General features: G+C 40.5%; 1 protein-coding gene across 1 annotated transcript in view; it reads right to left on the bottom strand.

The window, feature by feature from the left end:
- COG5 (component of oligomeric golgi complex 5) overlaps window positions 1–23,023 on the bottom strand; it is a 210,020-nt gene that overhangs the window by 103,174 nt on the left and 83,823 nt on the right. The window contains exon 7 of the mRNA XM_075081357.1: window positions 13,070–13,200. Coding sequence (XP_074937458.1) covers window positions 13,070–13,200 — 131 coding nt within the window. The remainder of the gene's footprint in view (window positions 1–13,069; window positions 13,201–23,023) is intronic.

The raw sequence follows: 23,023 nt of genomic DNA, 5'->3' as shown, positions 1-23,023 counted from the left end.
CTAATTTTTAGTTAAAGCCAACAACCTAGCAGCTTTTAAAAGTTCTTATCACTTATTTTAGAAATAGGAATAAAAAAATCTCTGGAGAGAAGTAAAAGCTATGCTAAAACTTACCTTCTCTGAAGAGAAAATCCCAAAGGTGTTCTGTAAAACTGTAAGATTCCTAAACTGGCTAAAGAACATAAATATAGACCTGATTATAAACAAATTTGCATTTTTAAATAATATGCATGAGATTAATTTTCAGGTGTTCCCAGGCCAGAGCATTATTCCCATGATCCACTTTGGCTTTGCAGCAGCTTTGCTGTGTCAACCACCTCAGAGCAAATACTAATTTATTTACATGGATACACAACTTCGTTTAAAATTCAAGACTAGTCAGTCCAATAAAAGTTAACTAGTTATCAAATCCCCTGATTTAGAATGTAATTTGCAGCTTACAGTAGTTATCATTCTTCATACCTTACAGTTCACTGTCAAATGAGTATGTCTGTGTTCAGCAGTACGCAAGTCACACTACGTGAGCACAAGGTTTCTTAGCTCAGTGTCGAAGTCTATGAATTCATGATTTTTGTGATTCCTTTATAACCTGCACTGAAGCAATGTAAACTTGACAAGGTGATGCTTTCCCACTGCACTGCATAAGAGAACACTGTCAGAGGGTCTCCATGAAAAATGCTACTTGGTATTAAGGAGAAAAATATCCTTGATCATGAGGAAGATTAAGTTTAATTCTAAGGTGTGGTGGAATTGCTGACACTAGATTAAGGGAAGTGAACTTACCAAATGTATAGAAGAATGGCCTGTAGCAACACAGCAACTGAAAAAGTCTTCAGTATGTGGGAAGGTTGCTTGCATTTATTTGCAGAGGACTTTGAGACTCAGATTCCTAGTTAGCATTTTAAAAGGGGATAAACCAAGAGTCAAGTAGAAAGACAGAATGAAAAAGGCCTCATGCATTAACATCTCCTTAGGCAGAAAAAGAACATCTGCAGCAAAAAAAACGAGTGAAATTAATGTCATACCAGAAGTTCCTATTGGGTGATACATATGTGCTTCAGGAACATGGTTTTAGATATGCAGTACCCCAATACCCAATAATAATAATGAATAAATACTGACCCAGGTCTGAATGGAGGAAAATCCTTCATCTAACATTAATAACACAGAGTAAGGAGACTTAGGCTTTTCTCAAATAAGTCGGTGCTTACATCCCAATAACTGGAAGGACAGCAACACTAAGCAGTAATAGCCAAATCTTCTACAATACTGACCAAGTACTGCAAGACAACTAAATTTTTTTGGACAAGAGATCAATAGGATTTCAGAACAAGTCTCCAGGGAAGAGTAAAACCTGAAGTGCAGAAGAACATATGGCACCTTTCCATCCTCCTCACTGGTAACTCCTACTCTGGCACACATTCCTCCCCAGATACATAGATGTTTTAGCTTTGCTCACATACAGTGCTGGAGGAGGGAGGGGGAAAGACTGGGTGCAGTCATGTTCCAGCTTCCCCTCTTCCCCACTCCTGGAAGGAAAAGAGTTGCACAAAAATATGCACCATCTGAGCTCTGGAAAGGGAATACATATCAGCACCCAATAACCACTGTTGGACATATGCTTTACAATCAAAGAGAGCAGAATGAAAATATCAACACATTGCCCATCTAGCTTGCAGCATGGACACATGCTTCCATGCTTACATTCCTTTAGACTAACAGAGGCAGTAACAGTAGTACACGCTTCAGCATGGTTCAGCAAACAGAGTACAAGGGATATATTTTGGCATGAACTAATTCTGGCTGGATTAAAGAAAACACTATCATGGCCATCTTTGCCACTGTTTAATCCCTATTATGCTGTAGTCCTAAAATATGTGCTTCTAAAATGTATGCTTGGGTACTTCCTCGGTAGTCCTGTTTTCCCAACAGTATTCACTGAGTAATTCATTGTTCCCTGCTGAGTTATAAAGCCTTTCACTCTGGAAAGCACACTACATATGGGGCAAAACTACACCTCTGAAAATGAATCAGGCGGACCTGCAAAAATCTGCACATTTGGATCTCTGGCATGAGATCTCTTCAAAAATTACTATGCTTTCCTTTCTTCTGCAGTTCCAACATAGGCCATTTCTGCTGGGTAAACACCTCTAAGTTACTGATTATTCAACAAATTGCTCAAATAATCTTTTATTTGAATTACCACACTTTGTTAAAGAGTTTGTAAAAGAGTTGCTGCCAAATTCTTCAAAGTCCATTTAAGGAAAACTTCAGGAATTTAATCTTACTGTATAACTGGGTCAAGTGTAGAAAGGTAAGATACAAATTTAACTTAATCAGTTTAACAAAGTATCACAAACATATATAAACTGTTATGAAACCTAGAAAACTGAGTGGCAAAAAGGTCTCCCTTTTCTGTTGTTCATATAACATAAAGCAGCATTTTATGCTATTTGTTGCAGCTGTCTTTTTTTTTTTTTTTAATTTAGACTATCAACCATAAAGCAGCACCTTCTCAGAAGAAAAACAGTGAAGGAAAAAATGACCATTTAGATAGCAATGGATTCTCTAGGAATGGCATTAGAAGAGGTCATGGCACAAAAATATTTGTGGAAAATCAGACACAGTTTTCAGTTAATAAAAGCTTAATGACTTTAAGGACTAAACTATTCTCAGTTAAATATGTATAGCAGACATAGTTGTAATATTATTGTTCAGTTAAGTTAATTCTAACTCTTCCCAAATAATTTTAAGACATTAAAAAAAGGCAACAATTCTCAATTAGTTACTAAAATTTCAGCCAAAAATATTACTAAACACTTGTATTACCATATGCATCACATTAATATTACTTGAAGTACTGAAGACTGATTAAATATGCATGTGTCTATCCAAACAGGTTTTTCCTCAAAACGCAGTTTCCTGCTTTCCACTATTTTAAATATTTGCTTAAAGTCAGTGCTTTTTAGCCTATGCCTCATATCAACTAATTACGTATTCCTTCCACCATGATGTACTACCTGCCACTGAGGAAGGGAACAGCGAAGGCTGTTTCATGCTTCATTTGCTACTGACAACGTGCCACTGGGGCTGTCTGCTTTGCAGTTTGTTGAAAACTACTCTGTGGAACACGCGTCCAGCAGATGTACAAGTAATAGCCAAGAGCACTAACAGATGATCAACACGACACATCACTCTCTTGGCCAAGCCACCCAACCCCCTGAGCCAACACCTCCTTCAGCAGGGTGCAGGAGACACTAACAGCAAAGGAGGCGGCAGTTCCTTGTTCTGCTGTGCTCACCTGAGCCATGGGGTGATCTGCGGGAGTATTCCAGGCACGAATATAGGGCCCCCATATGGCAGGTGGCTGGTTTGGTGCAGGCCACAGTCTGGAAACCAATGCAGGTATGACAGCAAGATGGCCAATATGAGGGGACTTCTTAATTTGCATGCTTTTGAAGGCATTCTGAGGCCCAGGGAAATGGAAGTATAGTGGTATACAGCTGCAGGATGGAGGAAGATAGGATGCCAGTATGCCCTAATTCTGAACACGCACATGCCTAGGTACCACGGTAGAAGCTGCTGCCGTTGCCATCACCCCAGTGGATGCCGTCAGACAATCCAAATCTGGGAAGCAATAATTGTTTCATTTCTCAGTTCTCTGCTTTAATATGATTTGGGAAAAAAAAAAAAAAAACAAACCCAAACCAAAAAAAAACAAAGGACAGGAAAAATAATGTTCTCTAACCTGGGCCTAATTAAATTTGAAGGTTTTGTTGAAACCGTAACTTGAATCATAGCCCTGACTATACTGTGACAAAATATTTCCCCATACTACCTCCTCACAAAAAAGAAAACCTGTGCATTTTGTTTGTTTTACTAATAGACACTTCGTAACTTCAGTATCTGGTGCATAATAATCTTACAACTTTATAAGGACCAAACCTGACCCTGAATATTGCAGAAGTTTATCAGAAGCGGATGCGGAGTCAAGCGCAGGTGAAGGTGCTGCATAGCTGCACGGCCACATACCCTGCAAAGGTGAACTCCTAGGCAAGAGTTACAAAATGGAAAAGGCAGCTGATGGAAGGTGAGAGGTCTTTCAATTCCTGATTAGCTAGCCCCACACCTGGAACGTTTCTGCTGGACATAAATTAAAGAACTAAAATTTGCATTTGTTTTACAATGCTTATTCTACTTTAACTGCAATATATTTCAAAGGATAAACAATTACAGTTGCAGATCATAGAATCATTAAGGTTGGAAAAGACCTCTAGGATCATCAAGTCCAACTGAGTGAGAAAATAGAAGCTTCCAGGATCTATTCAAGAAAAAAATGTTATTTGGGGGGGGGGGGGGAGGAACATTTTCATGAAACAAGGCCTGTTAAAAGGGGCCAGTGTTGCTTAATTGTTAAAGCATAGAAACTTACAAACTCAAATACTTTGTTAAGAACCTTCCTGCTTACTTCTTGTCATTTAGAACTTCTCTGTATTTGCCTACCTGCAGAATGAGGTTTGCTAATACCTGCCTAAACCACCTACTACACAGTTGGTGAGGAATTTTCTAAAAGATGCTACAAAGTGCAAGCCAGAACCGTTAATGAAAGAGGACCAATATTCAGAAAGTGACATGTGACACATGTCCTCTACACTTTCACAACATTAAAGTATCTTCCAATACTGAGCAGGAAAGCCCTACATACTACTTTTATTTGAAAATCCTTCTATTTTTAAAATGTTGCTATTAAACTTACCCATATGTTCCTATAGCTACAGTTCTCATGAGTCTTCTATATCAATGATAGCTGAAAATAATCTTGGAGTATGGATATTTGAAAAAGTTACTATCTGAACTACATTAGCAGTGTGCCTCCATTCACAGACCAAAAACCTGTTGTACTGAAAAAAGAAGCTATCACAAGTTAACTTGCTACTTCTTCCTGGTTTTGCTTTTTGCTTTCTCCTTTTTTGCTTTCAGTACCATCCTAACTTCCACATACTTGATCTTTAAAACATTTTGTATCTTAAATGCTGGAGTTTTAACAAATGAAAAGAGCCCAAGTACTGAGCAGTCCATCACCCACTATCATTTGTACCTGCATTCTCGAGGCCTCAGGTTACAGGCATTTAGATTCCTAATGGTTTGTTAGCAAGGCCTCCATATTTTCCCTCTACATCAATATTGGAGTTACACATACATTAATCTCAAAGAGGTATCTTTAAAATCTTCTTAATGTTTCTACACTCAAAGCATATCTCCTCTGATTTAGCAACATGACCCAATAAGAAATAGATGTCAAACATCTAACAAAACAAGTACTACTCCAGCTAGCACGTTTCCTTGCCTGTTCTTTTGCCATAGTCACCTATATAACACACTACATATTCCACTAAACTATTGCTCATCTTTTCTTTCTGGCTACATGAAGTTCTTTCTTGCATTGTACAGACAGCTCCAATGAGAAAATATACCTATACAGTGTAACACAGTGAGACGAAGAAAAACCCACAAGACAGATTTTTTTTGTTGTAAAATTTAGAGACATTAGCACATAGGAATAGTTAATAGTTTCTCTTTTCCTGTGGATTTGGAAATACTTTTTGCACCTGTATAATAAAGCACAGAGATAACACCTAGAGAAACACTTTAAAGTAATTTTTTTTGTTATTGCTGCTGTTGTTGTTGTAACAACTACCACTACTAAAAACATTTCAATATGTTATGTCAATATTCCACCTTTCTTTTTTTATGCACATTTTTAGCCCCTACTTGCAGAGGTTGCAAGCTGCAAAATAAAAGTGAACTATATTGAAGCCAGACATTCATTTTAGCTGCTCCAAGATTCAAAACATTCTATCATCTGTTCCTATGGAAACAGAAAGGATATTCTAGGTTATATCAGTATCAGCCGATTATGTTGCAGAGAATCTGTAGTTTATTTTAATCCATAGTTCAGAGGTATAAATTCATGCTTAGAGTTTAGCTTGGTGATTTTGAATTACTGAAGCACGGTTAACACTTTAGTTCCATTAGATCATACTTTAAGATAAAACAAGTTCTTTCTAGACCAGAATAGTAAAGAGAAAATTTCACAAGGTTTGGTTAATCCCCATGAAGTTTACCATTCAGATGTAGATTATAACTAACACATACTTGGAAGATATTTTTTGGTTGTTAGATGAGCCGTACGTTGCTATATCACATCTTAACAGAATAGTTTGAAGAAGAAATAATTTAGATTTATTGAAAACTCCTTCAGTAGTGCCATGCACCAGATGGCCAGATGAAGGAATCTGATTTAGCAAGTTAACAAGATCATAAAAACCATAACCATAATATTGAAGATGAAAAATAAAATTGAATAATGCAACATAAGTATGTTTCTGTGACAAAGAAACTTAAAGGTTAGGATACAGTAAAACTTGTAAAGATATATAAATGCATAAAGTGAAAATTCTCTACATGCATACAGAACTATTGTAAAAGAAAAAACAGAAACAGTATGAGCTAGTAGGATTTTAATTAAACAGACTGATATGCCATTGTGATCTTTTAGAACAAAAGCCAATATGACAGCTATAACATGTTGAAATAAGTCTTCTCTGTCTTCATTAGAATTACAAAAAGCAGTAAAATGGGTGGCTAACGTGAATTTAAATAAAAAGCTTTGGATCTCACCGTCTGTCTTCACTCAGCAAAACTAGATGATTTAAGTTAACTATAGCTACCACCCTCGCCCTATGCCAAAAGTAGCAAACAGGTTGAAATTTTCCTTTTTACAGACAAGACTTCAGTCTTCTTACTCTAGATTCAAGTAATTGACTTCAAACTGAATAATCAAAAATGCCTTCCATTTCTCTATCGTATTGTAGTCAATCACTTTATTATGAACGAGCTGTCTCAGTCTAGTTTCCATCAGGATCTCCTCCAGGGAATTAAGATTGTGGAATAATAAGGAAACATAACATCTGCCGCCTGAAGTGTACTACATTGGTTAAATTTTTGACAGTGCTGAGGTTAAATTCGAACTTCTAGCTTTCAAAGTAGAAATAATGTCAGGGGGAAAAGGAAAAAAAGCAACGACTATTCTTTGACTTCAAAAGAAAAAGTATACTCTGGGTAGGATTTCAACTCCAGTTTTTATGACTTTTTATGAGGTAACCTACAGTAGATGGATAAAAAGATGACTGGATGTGTGGCAAATTGGAGGGGTTCTTCTCTCAGATTTTTCTACTTTATTTGCTATTATAATGATCATTTTGAAATTACGCATACATATGCGGTTATGCACATCTACCTAACGGCAATCAATTCCACTGACATTCCGAAGTACATAAAAGCTTATATTATTTAAAAGGTATGACAAAATACAATAGCTAATACCTATAAGCAGCAAAGGGCAGGCAAAAACATCTGGAAGTTAAAATTTTTCTTTTTATTAGCGCACTACATCAATGTGGCCAACGTAGCACATCCTAAGCTAAATGAACTAAAGATAAACATTAAGAGGCCCTCTACACAACCATGGCACACAAAAAGCGACATTCTCCTATGACATTAGACTCTGTTCTACAGTCAAGCATGTCTTCACAGAGCCGACAACTTTAGACAGCATATCCATACACTTGCACAGCCAGTTTTACTGTAAAGCATTCAAATCTGAAGATGCCACTACACTAGCAAAAACTAGCAAGCATACTAGCAAGCATACTTTGATTTAAATCAAAGTGTTAAAATATCATAAAATAATCCAGAAAAAAAGATGTTTCAGTGAAACATATACTCTTGCTGAAGTATGCAAGACTGAAAATTAGTAACCCAAGACCACAGGACCTTGCCAGATAGTAGTGCTGCAAGAGCCTTTGGCAGTAATAATTAGAAATTACTCAACACTGCAACATTATAATCTTTTTGCAAGTTTCACCAAAAAAGTGAAAAACAGAGCCCAATGCCAGCCATTCTTAATATCAGAATATCTCAAACACCTCCAAGTGCATTTGTAAAACTGGAAATGCTGCCACAGGATCATAGAGAGCATGAATTTTTAAGATCCTTGACATTAAACACTGCCCTATGAAGGATTTAAGATTAATTTCACCAATCCTGTGATAACACTGCAAGTTGTACTACATAAGCACTCAGCTCAGAGGACCCTGAAATGAAATAAATTATGCAACTTCTTAATGATCATGTCCAGAAAAATGGTCAATTATGTGCATACTTTCCCCTCCAATCCCTTGGGGATAATAAAGAAGACCTATTGTTAGAGACCCTTAACACAAGATTATATGCTAGTCTGTGAAAAATTTCAGATTCATTTCACCAATTTTGCCATAATATTGCAAGATGTACTACATGAGCACTTACCTCGGGGAACCTTGAACTGAGATAAATTAAACAACTTCTTGATAAGCACCTCTGATGCAGATAGTTCATCCTCCATTCACTTTTCTCAGGTGCTAAATATGTGTTAGGCAAGAACAATTATGCATACACATCTAGTCAATAATTTTTTAATGTGAAAAAATAATGCTGTACCTGTCCCAGAGACGACAACTTAGAGGAAAGTTACAGTATGAAAAAGAATGCAAAACAGAACAATTCACGAAACAAATTCTACTCAGTGAATTACAGTATGAAAATTCAAAATGCCCCTGAATAGTCTCAAAATGACAATAGTATAAAGATGTTACACTGAAATTATTCATGACATTTTTGTTCAGATTGTATTGCCTACATATTTAGCCTGTGTATACAAATGCAGCATTTGAACATCTTGCAGAAGTAGAGTTTAGGATTTATTTCTGTTGGCCTTTTTTTCCCCCTCTTCTTTATTCTGTGAGGTTATAATTAGTAAATCTCTTCATTTTGAGGAAAAAAAACCACAAACAAGAAAACAACAAAAAAAACCACCCAAACCAAACCAAAACCCCACCAAACTACATATTAGCATAATTTAACATTTTTTTGGACAAAGAACAGTTATTAAGCTTACACTTATTTTTTGCTTTCACAGAATCACACACACTATAACACGATCAGGAAACTTTACTACATGATCACCAGAACAATTTCAGTGAATTATCAGTGAATTTAACTCTCTTCAGATCTCTTAAAGGAAACTGGGCAACAAACATCACATAATTTATCCAAAATCTTCCTTTAAAAAAAAAATAGAAACCTAGAGATCACTCCAGGCGACAAAGGAGGAAAATTTTTACTAACTGTGGTCAAAGATATGGAATGTTTCTGTAACACACAGAAGGACAAACTGTATTTGAAGTGTAAACCTAAGGAAATCTGAGTTCTACTCTCACGTCCACACCATGTCTTGTTTGACCTAAATGGATATTTCATATTTTACTCAATCTTCAGTGATACCATAGTCCTCACCATCTATACCCTAACTAATCACTAAAGTTTGTATCAGTAAAGTCAAAAGCAAGAGCATAGGTTCCTCACCCATTTCACACATACAAGTACATCCATGCAAAAATCCATCCTTCTTGCACAGAGGAGACCCATAACTGTTGTTAAAGCAGCGAACTTAGCTCAGAACTAGGGCTACCTCTTCAGAGAAGTAAGGAAGGAGCAGACGGAAATGCACCTCTTTCCTGCACATACATGACCTGGCTCCTAATGCTACGAACCTTAACGTTACGTGTTGGAACTAAGTTTAGGCATCCCTGGCTGTAAGAGGAAGGTCCCACACTAAGCATGACAATATATAGCAGAAAGGGTTTGAAGTGTGAGTTAAGTTGCAGAGAAGGTTTTCTTCTTTGTAAGTATAGCAGCCACAACACTGTGTCTGGCAACTGTTCTACCTGGAATTGATCTATGGTACTCTTAACAAATTCCTCTTGTTCTGAGTAATTTCTTATTATTCAGATCTGCTTTACCCAATACAGTGCTATTGAATAAAGGGTGAAGTGGTGTCAAGAGCAAACCTAGTTTCCTCTGCCTAGGGTTCATCCTGTGAGCAAAACAAATGCTGGGGATGCTTTGGGCAGTTGCAAGATGGATATCTACCTCTTTTTTTTCTTTATAAAGCAGAAGACATTGCTGTCTGTTCTATTAGAACCTTGACTTTAACAAAGTTCTTGATGTACCTCTGTTAAAGCAGTCTCTCCTGCTTTCAGCGTGAAGGCAAGCTACCAAGGAGTTTAGAACTAAACAGAGAGGATAGGGTTTTATTCCATTTTCTTGGTACTGTTCTGCAGGTCATGAAAGAGCATCAATCTGTGCTATGTACACTAGAAGTGCGTAACAAAGCACACATGACAATAAGAAACCTGCCTGTAGCTACTGGCACTCCCACTTGATTGGGTTTGTTATTATTTGTATTACTTTCGTCAACAAGAGCAAAGGGGGCTTACTCTTTCTAAAAGGATTAGGAAGACAAGTGTGGTTGGCAGCTCTATGAAAGCCTGTTAAGTCTAGACACACTGACAGACACTTCTAGTTTATATCTAGATGGCAGCTTTAAAGATACCACCATGAACATGAATGGAAGCCTTCCCTTCTGAAGCAGTCAATGGCTAATACCATACTTCCAAAGGAAGAGGGAAAGATTTTGTTTCTTTTGAGAAATAGATGGGTGTTACAGTGATAGACATGCAATAAAAACTGACTTACAATGCAGAGAAAAAGACAATGTATCTCTTAGAGGTAAGTATCTGCTTTCATGTGTTACTGCTGGTGGCTGGTGGTTATTTGAGGGAATCCGGACACAGCTCATTAGCATGTGACTTATATATCATTAAATAAATAATCAAAATAACAAAAATAGTTTCTTACCTAAACAAAGAAGATATATCAAAATTTTGAAAGGGGTAGTTTTACCTTTTTAGCTCTGTTCTTTTTGTCAGAGTAACTTCTAGCAGCACTTCAGAAAAAAAAAAGCTGAATTCTAGAGAACACATTCACTGAATTCTAATTACTTTTGCTTAAAAGGAGATACTTATAGCTTTACTTTTTTCATCTTTTTCCCCTTCCTGCTTCTCTTCCAGGAGGACGCTGAAACACTCAAACCGAGACATAAGACTAACTTTCTTTTTAAGGCATTGCTGAAAAGTGCTAGATGAAATACAGAAATACAGCTCACTGTTATGGAAGCAACTGATCTCGTGTATTATTTACACAGCAAATCAAAACAAAGGCAGAAACTAAAATTGCAACTGCAAATATAATATCAAATAACTGAAGAACCACCTGGACAAATACAGATCCGCTATTCTCAAAGGTACAGACTTGGCTACCAGAACAGATACTAGCAGGAAGACAGCCTATCTGAGGAATTCTGTGGCACAAAACGCAGAAGATAAAGATCCTGTGTGCTCTTATGGGAAATCTCAGGGCTTGGAAGGTATAAATGTAAATCAGCTTGTCAATAAAACACACAGCTACAATAATAAGAATCAAAACATGCTATCTGCTATTCGTATTTCAAATTCTATTTTTCTTGGGCAATGCATGCACGCATATTTTCTAAAGCATGCTATTTTCCCAACATTAAATCCATGAATCATACCCAACAACAAACCCCTACACCTCTTCATGAAAACACCCCCACTTCTGATATGCCTAAGCACTAACAAGGTTCTTCCAAACAATCTCCCATTTGCTGGAAACGGTCCCCTGGCTAAAGCACAACAGGCATATGCTCTAATAATCTCTTGATTACCTGGATACAGCCTGGAACACCTAAGAAACCTGTCTATTTTTCAAGCGCAGTGGGATTGATTTCCCTAGGGTTTCCTTGTCAGTTCCGTTTTAGTACTTAATATGAAGAGAATATTATCAGAGAAGGTCAAATCCAACATGAAAAACTAGAAGGAGTACACAACGATGAAGACTTTTGCTACATTTAAAATAAATGTCCACTTGCTTTTTTCTTAGGCCCTATCTTCCTTCAGTCTTATATTTAACATCGCATATGCTTCATAGCTTGTACAAGCCCAATCACAGCTCGGCAACATGTTCAAATAGCCAGGAGTTTCAACATGTGGTTAGTAATCAAGTAAAAAGTGGGGTGTTTTTTCCTAGCATTTTCCTATCAGTAAACAGCCAAAGGTATTTACCACAATCATGACTTCTTACTGCAGAAAATTACTTGAAATGACAGGTCTAAGTAGAAGTTTGACACATACTGATAATTTTAATCCTCAATTGTCCAACCAAGCCGATTTAACGAAGAGATTTTCCATTCTGTATATGTTCTATAACCTTCAATCATATAAACAAATGCTGTATTGACTTACAGGTAAGTTTAAGCATTGGTAACAAACAGCATAAAAATGTCTTGTTCTAATCTTCTTTGTTCTCTAATTTAAAACCCAGATTTGTTACGAACCTGTACTAGATTTTTCCTCTTACTGTAGTAATAGAGATTTTAAATAATTTTTTTAAAAGAATACTAAAAAGTATAGACAAAAGAACACGAATTTTTAAAAAAGCAAGAGACAGCACTAATGATACTACAAATAGTTAAATAATAGGAGTAGCCAGCTTATTAAAAATGTAGATAATTACATTTAGTATGGATTAATGTAATTATGAATATTCATTTTTATGTTACCTACAGTGAATATTTACCTCAAAGTTTAAAATGCCCTTTAAAGTTTTGATAGGAAATCTTTCAAATCATTTCAATATATTACTGCACAGCTAAAATGTAGAAATCTTCTTGCATTTTTAAGAAACTGCATTTTTCAGATTAACTATAAAGTTTGGCAATATTGGCAATGTAGTATACTATCAATCATCAAGCTTTTATTTTGTTTAGAGTTTTAGAGTTTTATTTGTGTTTAGAGTTAATCTCTTCATATCAGCACATACTTCCTCCCAAATTTCAGGGTCATATCCTGCAAATTTTAGTCTTGAAAATATTGTACAAGGCCAGTTTTGTCAATTTCTTTGGATATTCTCATGCGTGAGAACTTCTCATAGAAGACGTTTTTCATGTTTAATCTCCACTAGGCAATGCTACATAAAACAAAGGAAATCAAGCTCAGAATACTTTTACACTTCACTTTTGAAAGGAAGTAAAGAGGAAAGTGTATTTTACCTGAGTCTCAACACCTTGCTCAAGCAACCTTTTAGCCTGATTTTCCACTTCAAGCCGAGCTCTTGCAATAAAAAGCAGGTCATTTTCAATTACTTCTATTCCAGAGAGATCTATCCCTTGAGAAAGGTAGTCTAGAAAAGCAACAAAATATTGGTAAGTGTGACATAGGATAATGGAACATTTTAAACGTGGTAAAACATTTAGAAGTTACAGTGAGTTACAAAGGAGATCTTTGCACTCAACCCTTGAAAACAGAGTATGTCAAAGTAATGTATTATACCAGAAAAACTGAAAATCAAAAGATATCGCTCAAGAAAACCTGGATATTGAATACACTGAGTTTACTTCACCACAATTCTCTAGACCCAGACACTGCCAAAGAGGTGCACAGCATGACTTCTAGGAACTCCAGAATCTCAGCCACATGGCAGGAAGGGGCAAGAAGTAATCTTCTTGTCCCAAAGGATTAACCAGATAATTACACTTCTCTAACCAGGTGTTTGAAGAAGCATAATTTGCTCTAAGTTCTGAAATTCCAGATCTATTATACATTAATAATTTAAATTCTACTTCATATAACTGAATTGCACTTCTAAACATTTGGGGTCAAACATAGAAGAATGGCAAGAAAATAAAACATTTTTTTTTAAATTTCTAATCACAGAAACATCACAAAATTTATTACCATCGTGGAAACAAACATCAGTAGGGCATCTACAGATTACTGGGCTGGACTGGTGACTACAGCAAGAAAATCTATTCAAACTCAGCTTTTGTCACTGACTATGTAGATTTGGCCAAATCACTTAATCTTTCACTAATAGCCACATAGTAATGAGAGCATTCAGCGAGAGAAAACCCAACACTTCATCTCCCTTTATCAAAGGAGGTTTGAATCTGTGACATCCTTTCTCCCAGACACATTCACTTTCTTTTAAAGGGGCGACACTGTAATGCCTGCTTTTTGGACTATTTAGGCTTCTCACGTGGGACAATTTTAGATAAAAAAACACAATCTGAGGAGTAAAAATGAGTTTTTCACACTCCCTGAGGTCCCTGACCTCTATGCTCCCTCCTGTTGGCTCTTTTCCTGATCTTGTGCTCCTGACCTAACCTAACTAGTGACCTGTCTTTGAAAGAAGGGCAGAAGGATGTCTTTTTCCAGATGTCTTTGATTTGTTAGTGACACTCACTTGGGATGCAGGAACTGTATATTCAGCTTTCTTCAGGCTATTGAAGACCTACAGCTTAGATTGGGCTAGAACTCAAATCATTCAAATATTATGCAGTTACACCCGTAACTATTGCACATTTTTGCAAATCAAACTGACTATGGCTACTGCTCTGAAATCTGTGTCCCTGGAATATGGAAAGCACGACCTGAGAATACCTACTGCTTTCCTCCAAGAACAGACACACCTCTCCACTTAAAACTCTGAGTTACAACATAGATTAGGTGGGAACTGGATGATTAAATTTATAAAATGAACACTTCTGAACATGTCTGGATGCCTTAGATTAGATCTGCAGAGAAATGTAAAAGCAGTCTAGGAAGGTACCAGGTGAACAGAAGGAACCTGCAAAGCTAAACAAAGCTTCTTTTTTTTCCCTCCATCCTTTTTTATCTTTCTAGATTTAAATTACTCCAATTCCCCATGTCAAGGTAGCCTAGACCTTTACACTACTGTTTATCTCCAAGATAATGCAGGATTACTCTCATTTACACATTTTTCAGCATTTTGCTCAATCAAGCAGGTCTTCCACTGTTTCTTTTGAAAGAACAAGTAAAACTAACTAATAGCCAAGGCATTTCACTCAGTGTCACATACTTCCTTCATAAAGACAGTGTTCCACTATTTCCATTTATAACCAGCCCACTATGACTTCCTAATAAAGTTATCTTCCTTTTATGCCCTCCCAGTAAGTTTATTAAGGCACAGACTTACATTCCAACTAAGCTAACTGAACTTTTATATCTTTGCCAAATAACCTTTCACCTTAATAGCCAATTATTTTTGTTTATTCACAATAAACTAATCTAAGCCTCAGATTAATTTTAGCAACCACACGTTCACAACTGAACACAAAATTCCAAGTGAGTCAATTCACAGCTGCGCAGAGAGCATCCCCGTACCTACATATGGAAAACCCCACATAAGAAACTGAAACAAAAAGATTAGATAAGTACTGCATAAAGCTTAGTAAGGCATAAAGGAAATCAACTCTCATGACAGTACAGTATGTCAAATAGGTTTTAGTCTACTAAGACTAGGCCTGCAAATGCTTCTGTCTGTATGCATTTGTTTAAAAATGGATCAGAGAAGTGAAAGGACAGCCAAGCAGCAGGGCAGCACGCTTTATGCCGCACAGGCTATTAATGAAGCCCTACATGCAGGCATTCTTACAGAGCCGCTCTTGCTAGGGGCTACAGCAGCCACGCTTACCCATTACTTCCCCACAACTTTTTGCTGTGATTAAGCTGCATACCTACAGGTGGTCTTGCATATGAACCTATTCTTGTGGTTTAGCCGGCAGCTCAGCCCCACACAGTCGCTCGCTCACTCCCCCACCGGTAGATGGGGGAGAGAATCAGAAGGGTAACGCTCGTGGGTTGGGATAAGAACAGTTTAATAATTAAAATTAAAAGAAACAACAGTAGAAATGCAATGTAAAGGAGAACAACGAGAGGCGCAAAGCCCCGGGGGAGGGGGGAAGGGAGGGGAGAGGGGGAACGAACCGCCGGAACAAACCGCACGTGCCACAGCCACTCGCCGCCCGCCGACCCGACGCCGCGCCGCCCCCCCGCTGCCACTGCCCCCCCTCAATGTATTGGTCATGGTGTCACATGGTATGGAATGAACCTGCCATTGGCCAGTCGGGGTCAGCCGCCCCCACCATGGCCCTGCCCCTCCCAGCCCCCCCGCCCCCGCCACGCGGCAGAGCGCGGGAAGCTGGAAAGGTAGCCGACCCCCACAGTGAGGAGAATTAACCCCTTCTCAGCCAAAACCAGCACACCTATGGAAACCAGTATTAAACTCTCACTAACTTCAGTCACTAACTTCAATGAGCAAGTGTCTTGAACGTGAAGACTAGTTTCCTGATCCCTTCCTCTTAGCTGAACAGGGGGAAAAAAAGCGCTAAAAACTACCCACAGATTAACTCTACTACCATCTTGGCAACATGAAATTAAAAAAGGTGCAAATATCACCAGACTTACATAGTCCGCAAATACAAGATCTGCTGTGGAGTTCATTTATGTCATAAAATCATATACCACAACCCCAGGCTGCTTAAACGAAGTAAAATTAAAATATGGTTCTGATCTCCTAAATCCACAGGAAAGTCTGTGGAAGAGATGTAAAAAAGAGACTGCTTCTCCCTGCTGTATTTTACCTCAAAATCTAAATTAAGCCATTTCAAGTGCTAAAAATCTAATCCTTCTGATGGTTTTAAGAAAGGAACAGAAAGACCATGCTGCTTTGGCTTCTCCAAATACCTCCATCTGTGCCTCAGACTGGCAGCCACCTCCTGCTAAACTGCCAAAATCTGCAGCTTCATTCCAAATTTCCTGCAATCCTAACAAAATGCTTTGGGACAATACACTTCAGCAGGACTTCAAAGCAGAGGGCCTTTCTGTGGGCTCAGTGGCTAGACATCCTGCTGTGGATGCTCTTAGTTGCTGCTCTAACCAGTAGGGAAGCCCTAGCAATCATATAATATCGTTGTCAAAAGAAAAGCAGTTTTCATAAGGACAGCAGGTCTATGTCAGAAACACCTGCAAGTGCTTTCCTGCCATTCCCAGGTGAGAGCAGAAGCTGCAACACAGGCAGGATATGTGCCTTTTGATCGCTTCTGTCATCGAAGCAGACAACATAGTATTAGTAATTTCTACGCTTGTGTGTTGTCAGGAGCGATGCTGCCATCACGGACAGTGCAATGAAACTGAGCAGAAGGGCAGTTGATGCAAGGGTGGACAGATCATAGCCAGAACCACGGTGCGTTTAAGATCCATTTTATTTAAAATATTGCAGAGGAACTTGCACATTCCAAACAGCCAATTTTAGTTAGTAAAGAAACCACGTCACGTGAAATACAACAAAGATTCTACCATTTATTAACCCAGGGACCAGCAAAGGTGGGATTTTGCTTCAGGCACTTGTGCAATCATTATTCTGTTTCATGCCATGCACAGTCAGTTGATAACACTACGGTTATGATCAGAGGTGAGGTTGCTGTGCTTTAAGGTACTTGCATCTTCTCAGGAATTAAGCAGACACAATGGCTTATCTCCCAGTTAGCACAGACTCTGGGGACTGGGGCCCAGTTTAAAACTTGTAAGTTTTCCTCCTGCTTTAACCTTAAAGCACTAGAGTAAATCTAATACTATAACAACTTTAACAGATTTAGTGAGTATAGCATTTATAACTGTCAGCTCTACCTTAACAGATTTAAAGAGCACATATACCACATTTTGTTAACTTTGAAAAGACTTGTGCTTTAAACAAATTCGGACCTAAATATCTTGTAACGCCACTGGATGCAGCCATGACAGGCACTGCCTTCACACCAGTATGGCACGCAGCCTGCTGCTCCAGTCACTTCTGCTCAGTTGAGCCAGGGAGGAAGTGAAAGGAAGGAACTATAGTCCTACAGCCATTCCTTTACCTCTCATTCCTCTGCTAATTCTACCTCTTTATATAGGTTCATAAAAATAAAAGCAAATCTTCACTGTTCCATAGGGTGTTGGTATTGCTTCCCTTATAACTATCACACTTTATTAAGCTTGGAAAGCACAGCTGGAAATTACTTTTTAAGGACTTAAAATACAGACTGCCTGCTGAATCCTCTTCTTGAACAAAAATATACGTCAAGGCAGAATACACTGAGCCCTGGGAATCAGTGACATTTATAATCTACCTCAGCCCAACAAAGGGTGAGAACTTTGTATTTCTTAAAGAAAAAATATTTTTGTCATTACAATTGCAAATTTTCTTGGTTTACTAAATCTGAACAGCTTTTCTAATCTATTGGTTGAGATGCTGCTTAAAGATGCATTTTTTAAGCCAACATTTCCCAGACAGTTATGTAAGAGGAGTTTAATAGACATCAATCTTATATGCACGTAGTACATTAGGTAGAAAAATACTTTGAGCAACACAGTTAGCGTTTCTTAATCTAAGTGGCTCAACAACATAGCATCTTTCTATTATATGATTCCATTTTTTGACCTCAAACATTGTTTTGTGATAATATGTAATGAAGATAGGAAAAAAATCTGAATTTAAACTTCCACAGAATCACAGTTTCAGAGAATCCCAGAATCACAGGTTGGAAGGGACCTCAGGGATCACCTAGTCCAACCTTTCTAGGAAGAGCACTGTTGTGGTTTAGCGGCAGCTCAGCCCCACACAGCCGCTCGCTCACTTCCCCACCGGTAGATGGGGGAGAGAATCAGAAGGGTAACGCTCGTGGGTTGGGATAAGAACAGTTTAATAATTAAAATTAAAAGAAACAACAGTAGAAATGCAATGTAAAGGAGAACAACGAGAGGCGCAAAGCCCCGGGGGAGGGGGGAAGGGAGGGGAGAGGGGGAACGAACCACCGAAACAAACCGCACGCACCGCAGCCACTCGCCGCCCGCCGACCCAACGCCGCGCCGCCCCCCCGCTGCCACTGCCCCCCCTCAATGTATTGGTCATGGTGTCACATGGTATGGAATGAACCTGCCATTGGCCAGTCGGGGTCAGCCGCCCCCACCATGGCCCTGCCCCTCCCAGCCCCCCCGCCCCCGCCACGCGGCAGAGCGCGGGAAGCTGGAAAGGTAGCCGACCCCCACAGTGAGGAGAATTAACCCCTTCTCAGCCAAAACCAGCACATTCTCCACCCCTTATTCCATACCATTTACACCATGCCCAGGTCCCATATGATGCAATACAACCGTACCAACCACCACCCCTCCCCTTCCCATCCTTTAACATAATACACAGACATCATTCCCTTAGTTCATGGACCTTCCCTGTAAAATGTCCATTAAAATGTCCATTGAGTTCACCCAGTCCATGACTCTGGGCTCCATCTGTTGTATCAGTCTTTCCGGGTGGGAGAGATGGTGTGTGGCGGTGGGTTGCTGCATACCGAGTCAGTCATCGTTCCATCACTGCTGCACGGCTTGTTTCATAGTTGATCTTCCATGGGTTGGGAGGATCGTACTCTGATATCATTGATACAACACAGAGGTGACACACAGTATTATATAGCAGTTCACATTGTGCCATTCAGTTCATTGTACCGTTCAATTTTCCCAGAGGCTGGTGCGTGGTAGGGGATGTGATACACCCACTCAATGCCGTGCTCTTTGGCCCAGGTGTCTATGAGGCTATTTCGGAAATGAGTCCCGTTGTCTGACTCAATTCTCTCTGGGGTGCCATGTCGCCACAGGACTTGTTTCTCAAGACCCAGGATAGTGTTCCGGGCAGTGGCGTGGGGGACAGGATATGTTTCCAGCCAGCCAGTCGTTGTTTCTACCATTGTAAGCACATGGCGCTTGCCTTGGCGGGCCTGTGGGAGTGTGATATAGTCAATTTGCCAGGCCTCCCCATATTTATATTTCAGCCATCGTCCCCCATACCACAGAGGCTTTACCCGCTTCGCTTGCTTGATTGCAGCACATGTGTCACATTCGTGGATAACCTGTGCAATAATATCCATGGTCAAGTCCACCCCTCGATCACGAGCCCACCTGTATGTTGCATCTCTCCCTTGATGGCCTGAGGTGTCATGGGCCCACCGAGCTAGAAATAGTTCACCCTTATGCTGCCAGTCCAGATCCACCTCAGCCACTTCAATCTTGGCAGCCTGATCTACCTGCTGGTTGTTTCGATGTTCTTCAGTGGCCCGACTCTTGGGGACGTGAGCATCCACATGCCGTACCTTTACAACCAGTTTCTCTACCCGGGCAGCAATATCTTGCCACAATGTGGCGGCCCAGATGGGTTTGCCTCTGCGCTGCCAGTTGCTTTGCTTCCATTGCTGCAGCCAGCCCCACAAGGCATTTGCCACCATCCAGGAGTCAGTATAGAGATAGAGCACTGGCCACTTTTCCCATTCAGTGATGTCTAAGGCCAGCTGGATGGCCTTTACCTCTGCAAACTGGCTTGATTCACCTTCTCCTTCAGCAGTTTCTGCTACTTGTCGTGTAGGACTCCGTACAGCAGCCTTCCATCTCCGGTGCTTTCCCACAAGGCGACAGGACCCATCAGTGAACAGGGCATATTGCTTCTCATCTTCTGGCAGTTTGTTATACAGTGGGGCTTCTTCAGCACATGTCACCTCCTCCTCTGGTGATAATCCAAAATCTTTGCCTTCTGGCCAGTCCACAATCACTTCCAAGATTCCTGGGCGACTGGGGTTTCCTACTCGAGCCCGCTGGGTGATCAGTGCAACCCATTTACTCCACGTAGCATCAGTTGCATGGTGTGTAGAGGGGATGTTTCCTTTGAACATCCAGCCCAGCACTGGCAGTCAGGGTGCCAGGAGCAACTGTGCTTCAGTACCAACCACTTCTGAAGTAGCTCGAACCCCTTCATATGCTGCCAATATCTCTTTTTCAGTTGGAGTATAGTGGGCTTCAGACCCTCTGTATCCCCGACTCCAAAACCCTCGGGGTCGACCCCGGGTCTCCCCTGGTGCTTTCTGCCAGAGGCTCCAGGTAGGGCCATTCTCCCCGGCTGCAGTGTAGAGCACATTTTTTACATCTTGTCCTGCCCGGACTGGCCCAAGAGCTACTGCATGGACTATTTCTCGTTTAATCTGTTCAAAGGCTTGTCGTTGCTCAGGGCCCCATTTGAAATCATTCTTCTTCCAGGTCACTTGATAGAGAGGGCTCACGATCAGACTGTAATCTGGAATATGCATTCTCCAAAAACCCACAACACCCAAGAAAGCTTGTGTTTCCTTTTTGCTAGTTGGTGGAGACATGGCTGCTATTTTGTTGATCACATCCATTGGAATCTGACGACGACCATCTTGCCATTTGATTCCTAAGAACTGGATTTCTCATGCAGGTCCCTTCACCTTACTTTGTTTTATGGCAAAACCAGCCTTCAGAAGGATTTGGACTATTTTCTCACCTTTCTCAAAAACTTCTTCCGCTGTGTTGCCCCACACAATGATGTCATCAATGTATTGAAGGTGTTCTGGAGCTTCTCCCTGTTCCAGTACAGTCTGAATCAGTCCATGGCAAATGGTAGGACTGTGTTTCCACCCCTGGGGCAGTCGATTCCAGGTGTACTGGACACCCCTCCATGTGAAAGCAAATTGTGGCCTGCACTCTGCTGCCAGAGGGATTGAGAAGAATGCATTAGCAATATCAATTGTGGCATACCACTTGGCCCCCTTTGACTCCAGTTCGTATTGAAGTTCTAGCATGTCTGGCACAGCAGCACTCAACGGTGGAGTGACTTCATTCAGGTCATGATAGTCTACTGTTAGTCTCCACTCTCCATTAGACTTCCGGACTGGCCATATGGGACTGTTAAAGGGTGAGTGGGTCTTACTGATGACTCTTTGGCTCTCCAGTCAGCGAATGAGCTCATGGATGGGGATCAGAGAGTCTCTGTTGGTGCGATATTGCCGCCGGTGCACTGTTGTGGTGGCGATTGGCACCTGTTGTTCTTTGACCTTCAGCAACCCCACCACAGAAGGGTCCTTTGAGAGACCGGGCAAGGTAGACAGCTGTTCAGTTTCCTCCGTCTCCAAGGCAGCTACACCAAAAGCCCACTTGTAACCTTTTGGGTCCTTGAAATACCCTCTCCTGAGGTAGTCTATGCCAAGGATGCACGGAGCCTCTGGGCCAGTCACAATGGGGTGCTTCTGCCACTCATTGCCAGTTAGGCTCACTTCGGCCTCCAATACAGTTAGCTCTTGGGATCCCCCTGTCAATCCAGCAATGCTGATGGGTTCTGCCCCTGTATAGTTTGATGGCATTAAGGTGCACTGTGCGCCGGTGTCCACTAAAGCTTTATACTCCTGTGGGTCGGACGTGCCAGGCCATCGGATCCACACAGTCCAGTAAGCCCGGTTATCCCTTTCCTCCACCCGGCTGGAGGCAGGGCCCCCCTAGTCCTGATCATGGCAGTCACAACTCACTTCCTGTAAATGTGAATCAGAAGTCCCTCTATTACACTTAGAAATAAAATCTGCACATTCTACTCCTCTGACTGGGGACTTGCTCGCTGGAAACTGGAGCAGCAGCTTTCCTGGAAGAGCCTCCCTGAGTGACTGTTCTTCCTTGCAGTTCATGTACTCGTGCCTGTAGGGTCAAAGTAGGCTTGCCATCCCACCTCATCATGTCCTCTCCGTGGTCACGCAGGTAGAACCATAGGGTGGCCCATGGTGTGTATTCCCTTCTTTGAGCCAAAGGACGCTTATTCCTAACAGCTGAGACACTGCTCTGTCGAGGTAGGGAGTAGGACAGATCTTCTTTGAGTTGCTGGACCTCTTGGGATAGTTTCTCCACAGCAGAGACAAGCGAGGAAGAGATATTTGTGTCGTAATCCCGGAGCCTATCTATCACCTCTGCCACCGTTGGTGTCTCGTCATCTTTCCAGGACATCACTGCCAATGAGTTTGCATGCGAAGATGGTGCGCTCCGTACAAACTTCCGCCACATGGGTCGTGTGCACTCGGCTTCATCTGGATCTTTGGATGACCGTTGATCGTCCAGGTCACCATAAATCACCTCAAACACAGCTAATTCCCTGAGATACTGGATGCCTTTCTCCATAGTTGTCCATTTTCCTGGGTGATATGTAACATCTTCTTTAAAGGGATACCTTTCCTTCACTCCAGACAGGAGTCGCCTCCAGAGGCTGAGGGCTTGTGGTTTTTTTCCAATTGCTTTGTCAACGCCCCCTTCCCCAGAAAGGGATCCCAATTGTTTGGCTTCTTTTCCCT

The sequence above is a fragment of the Phalacrocorax aristotelis genome, chromosome 1 (assembly GCF_949628215.1).
Source record: "Phalacrocorax aristotelis chromosome 1, bGulAri2.1, whole genome shotgun sequence".
NCBI lineage: Eukaryota > Metazoa > Chordata > Aves > Suliformes > Phalacrocoracidae > Phalacrocorax > Phalacrocorax aristotelis.
The sequence above is the reverse complement of the archived record's forward strand: the minus strand, read 5'-3'. Positions and strand labels throughout refer to the sequence as shown.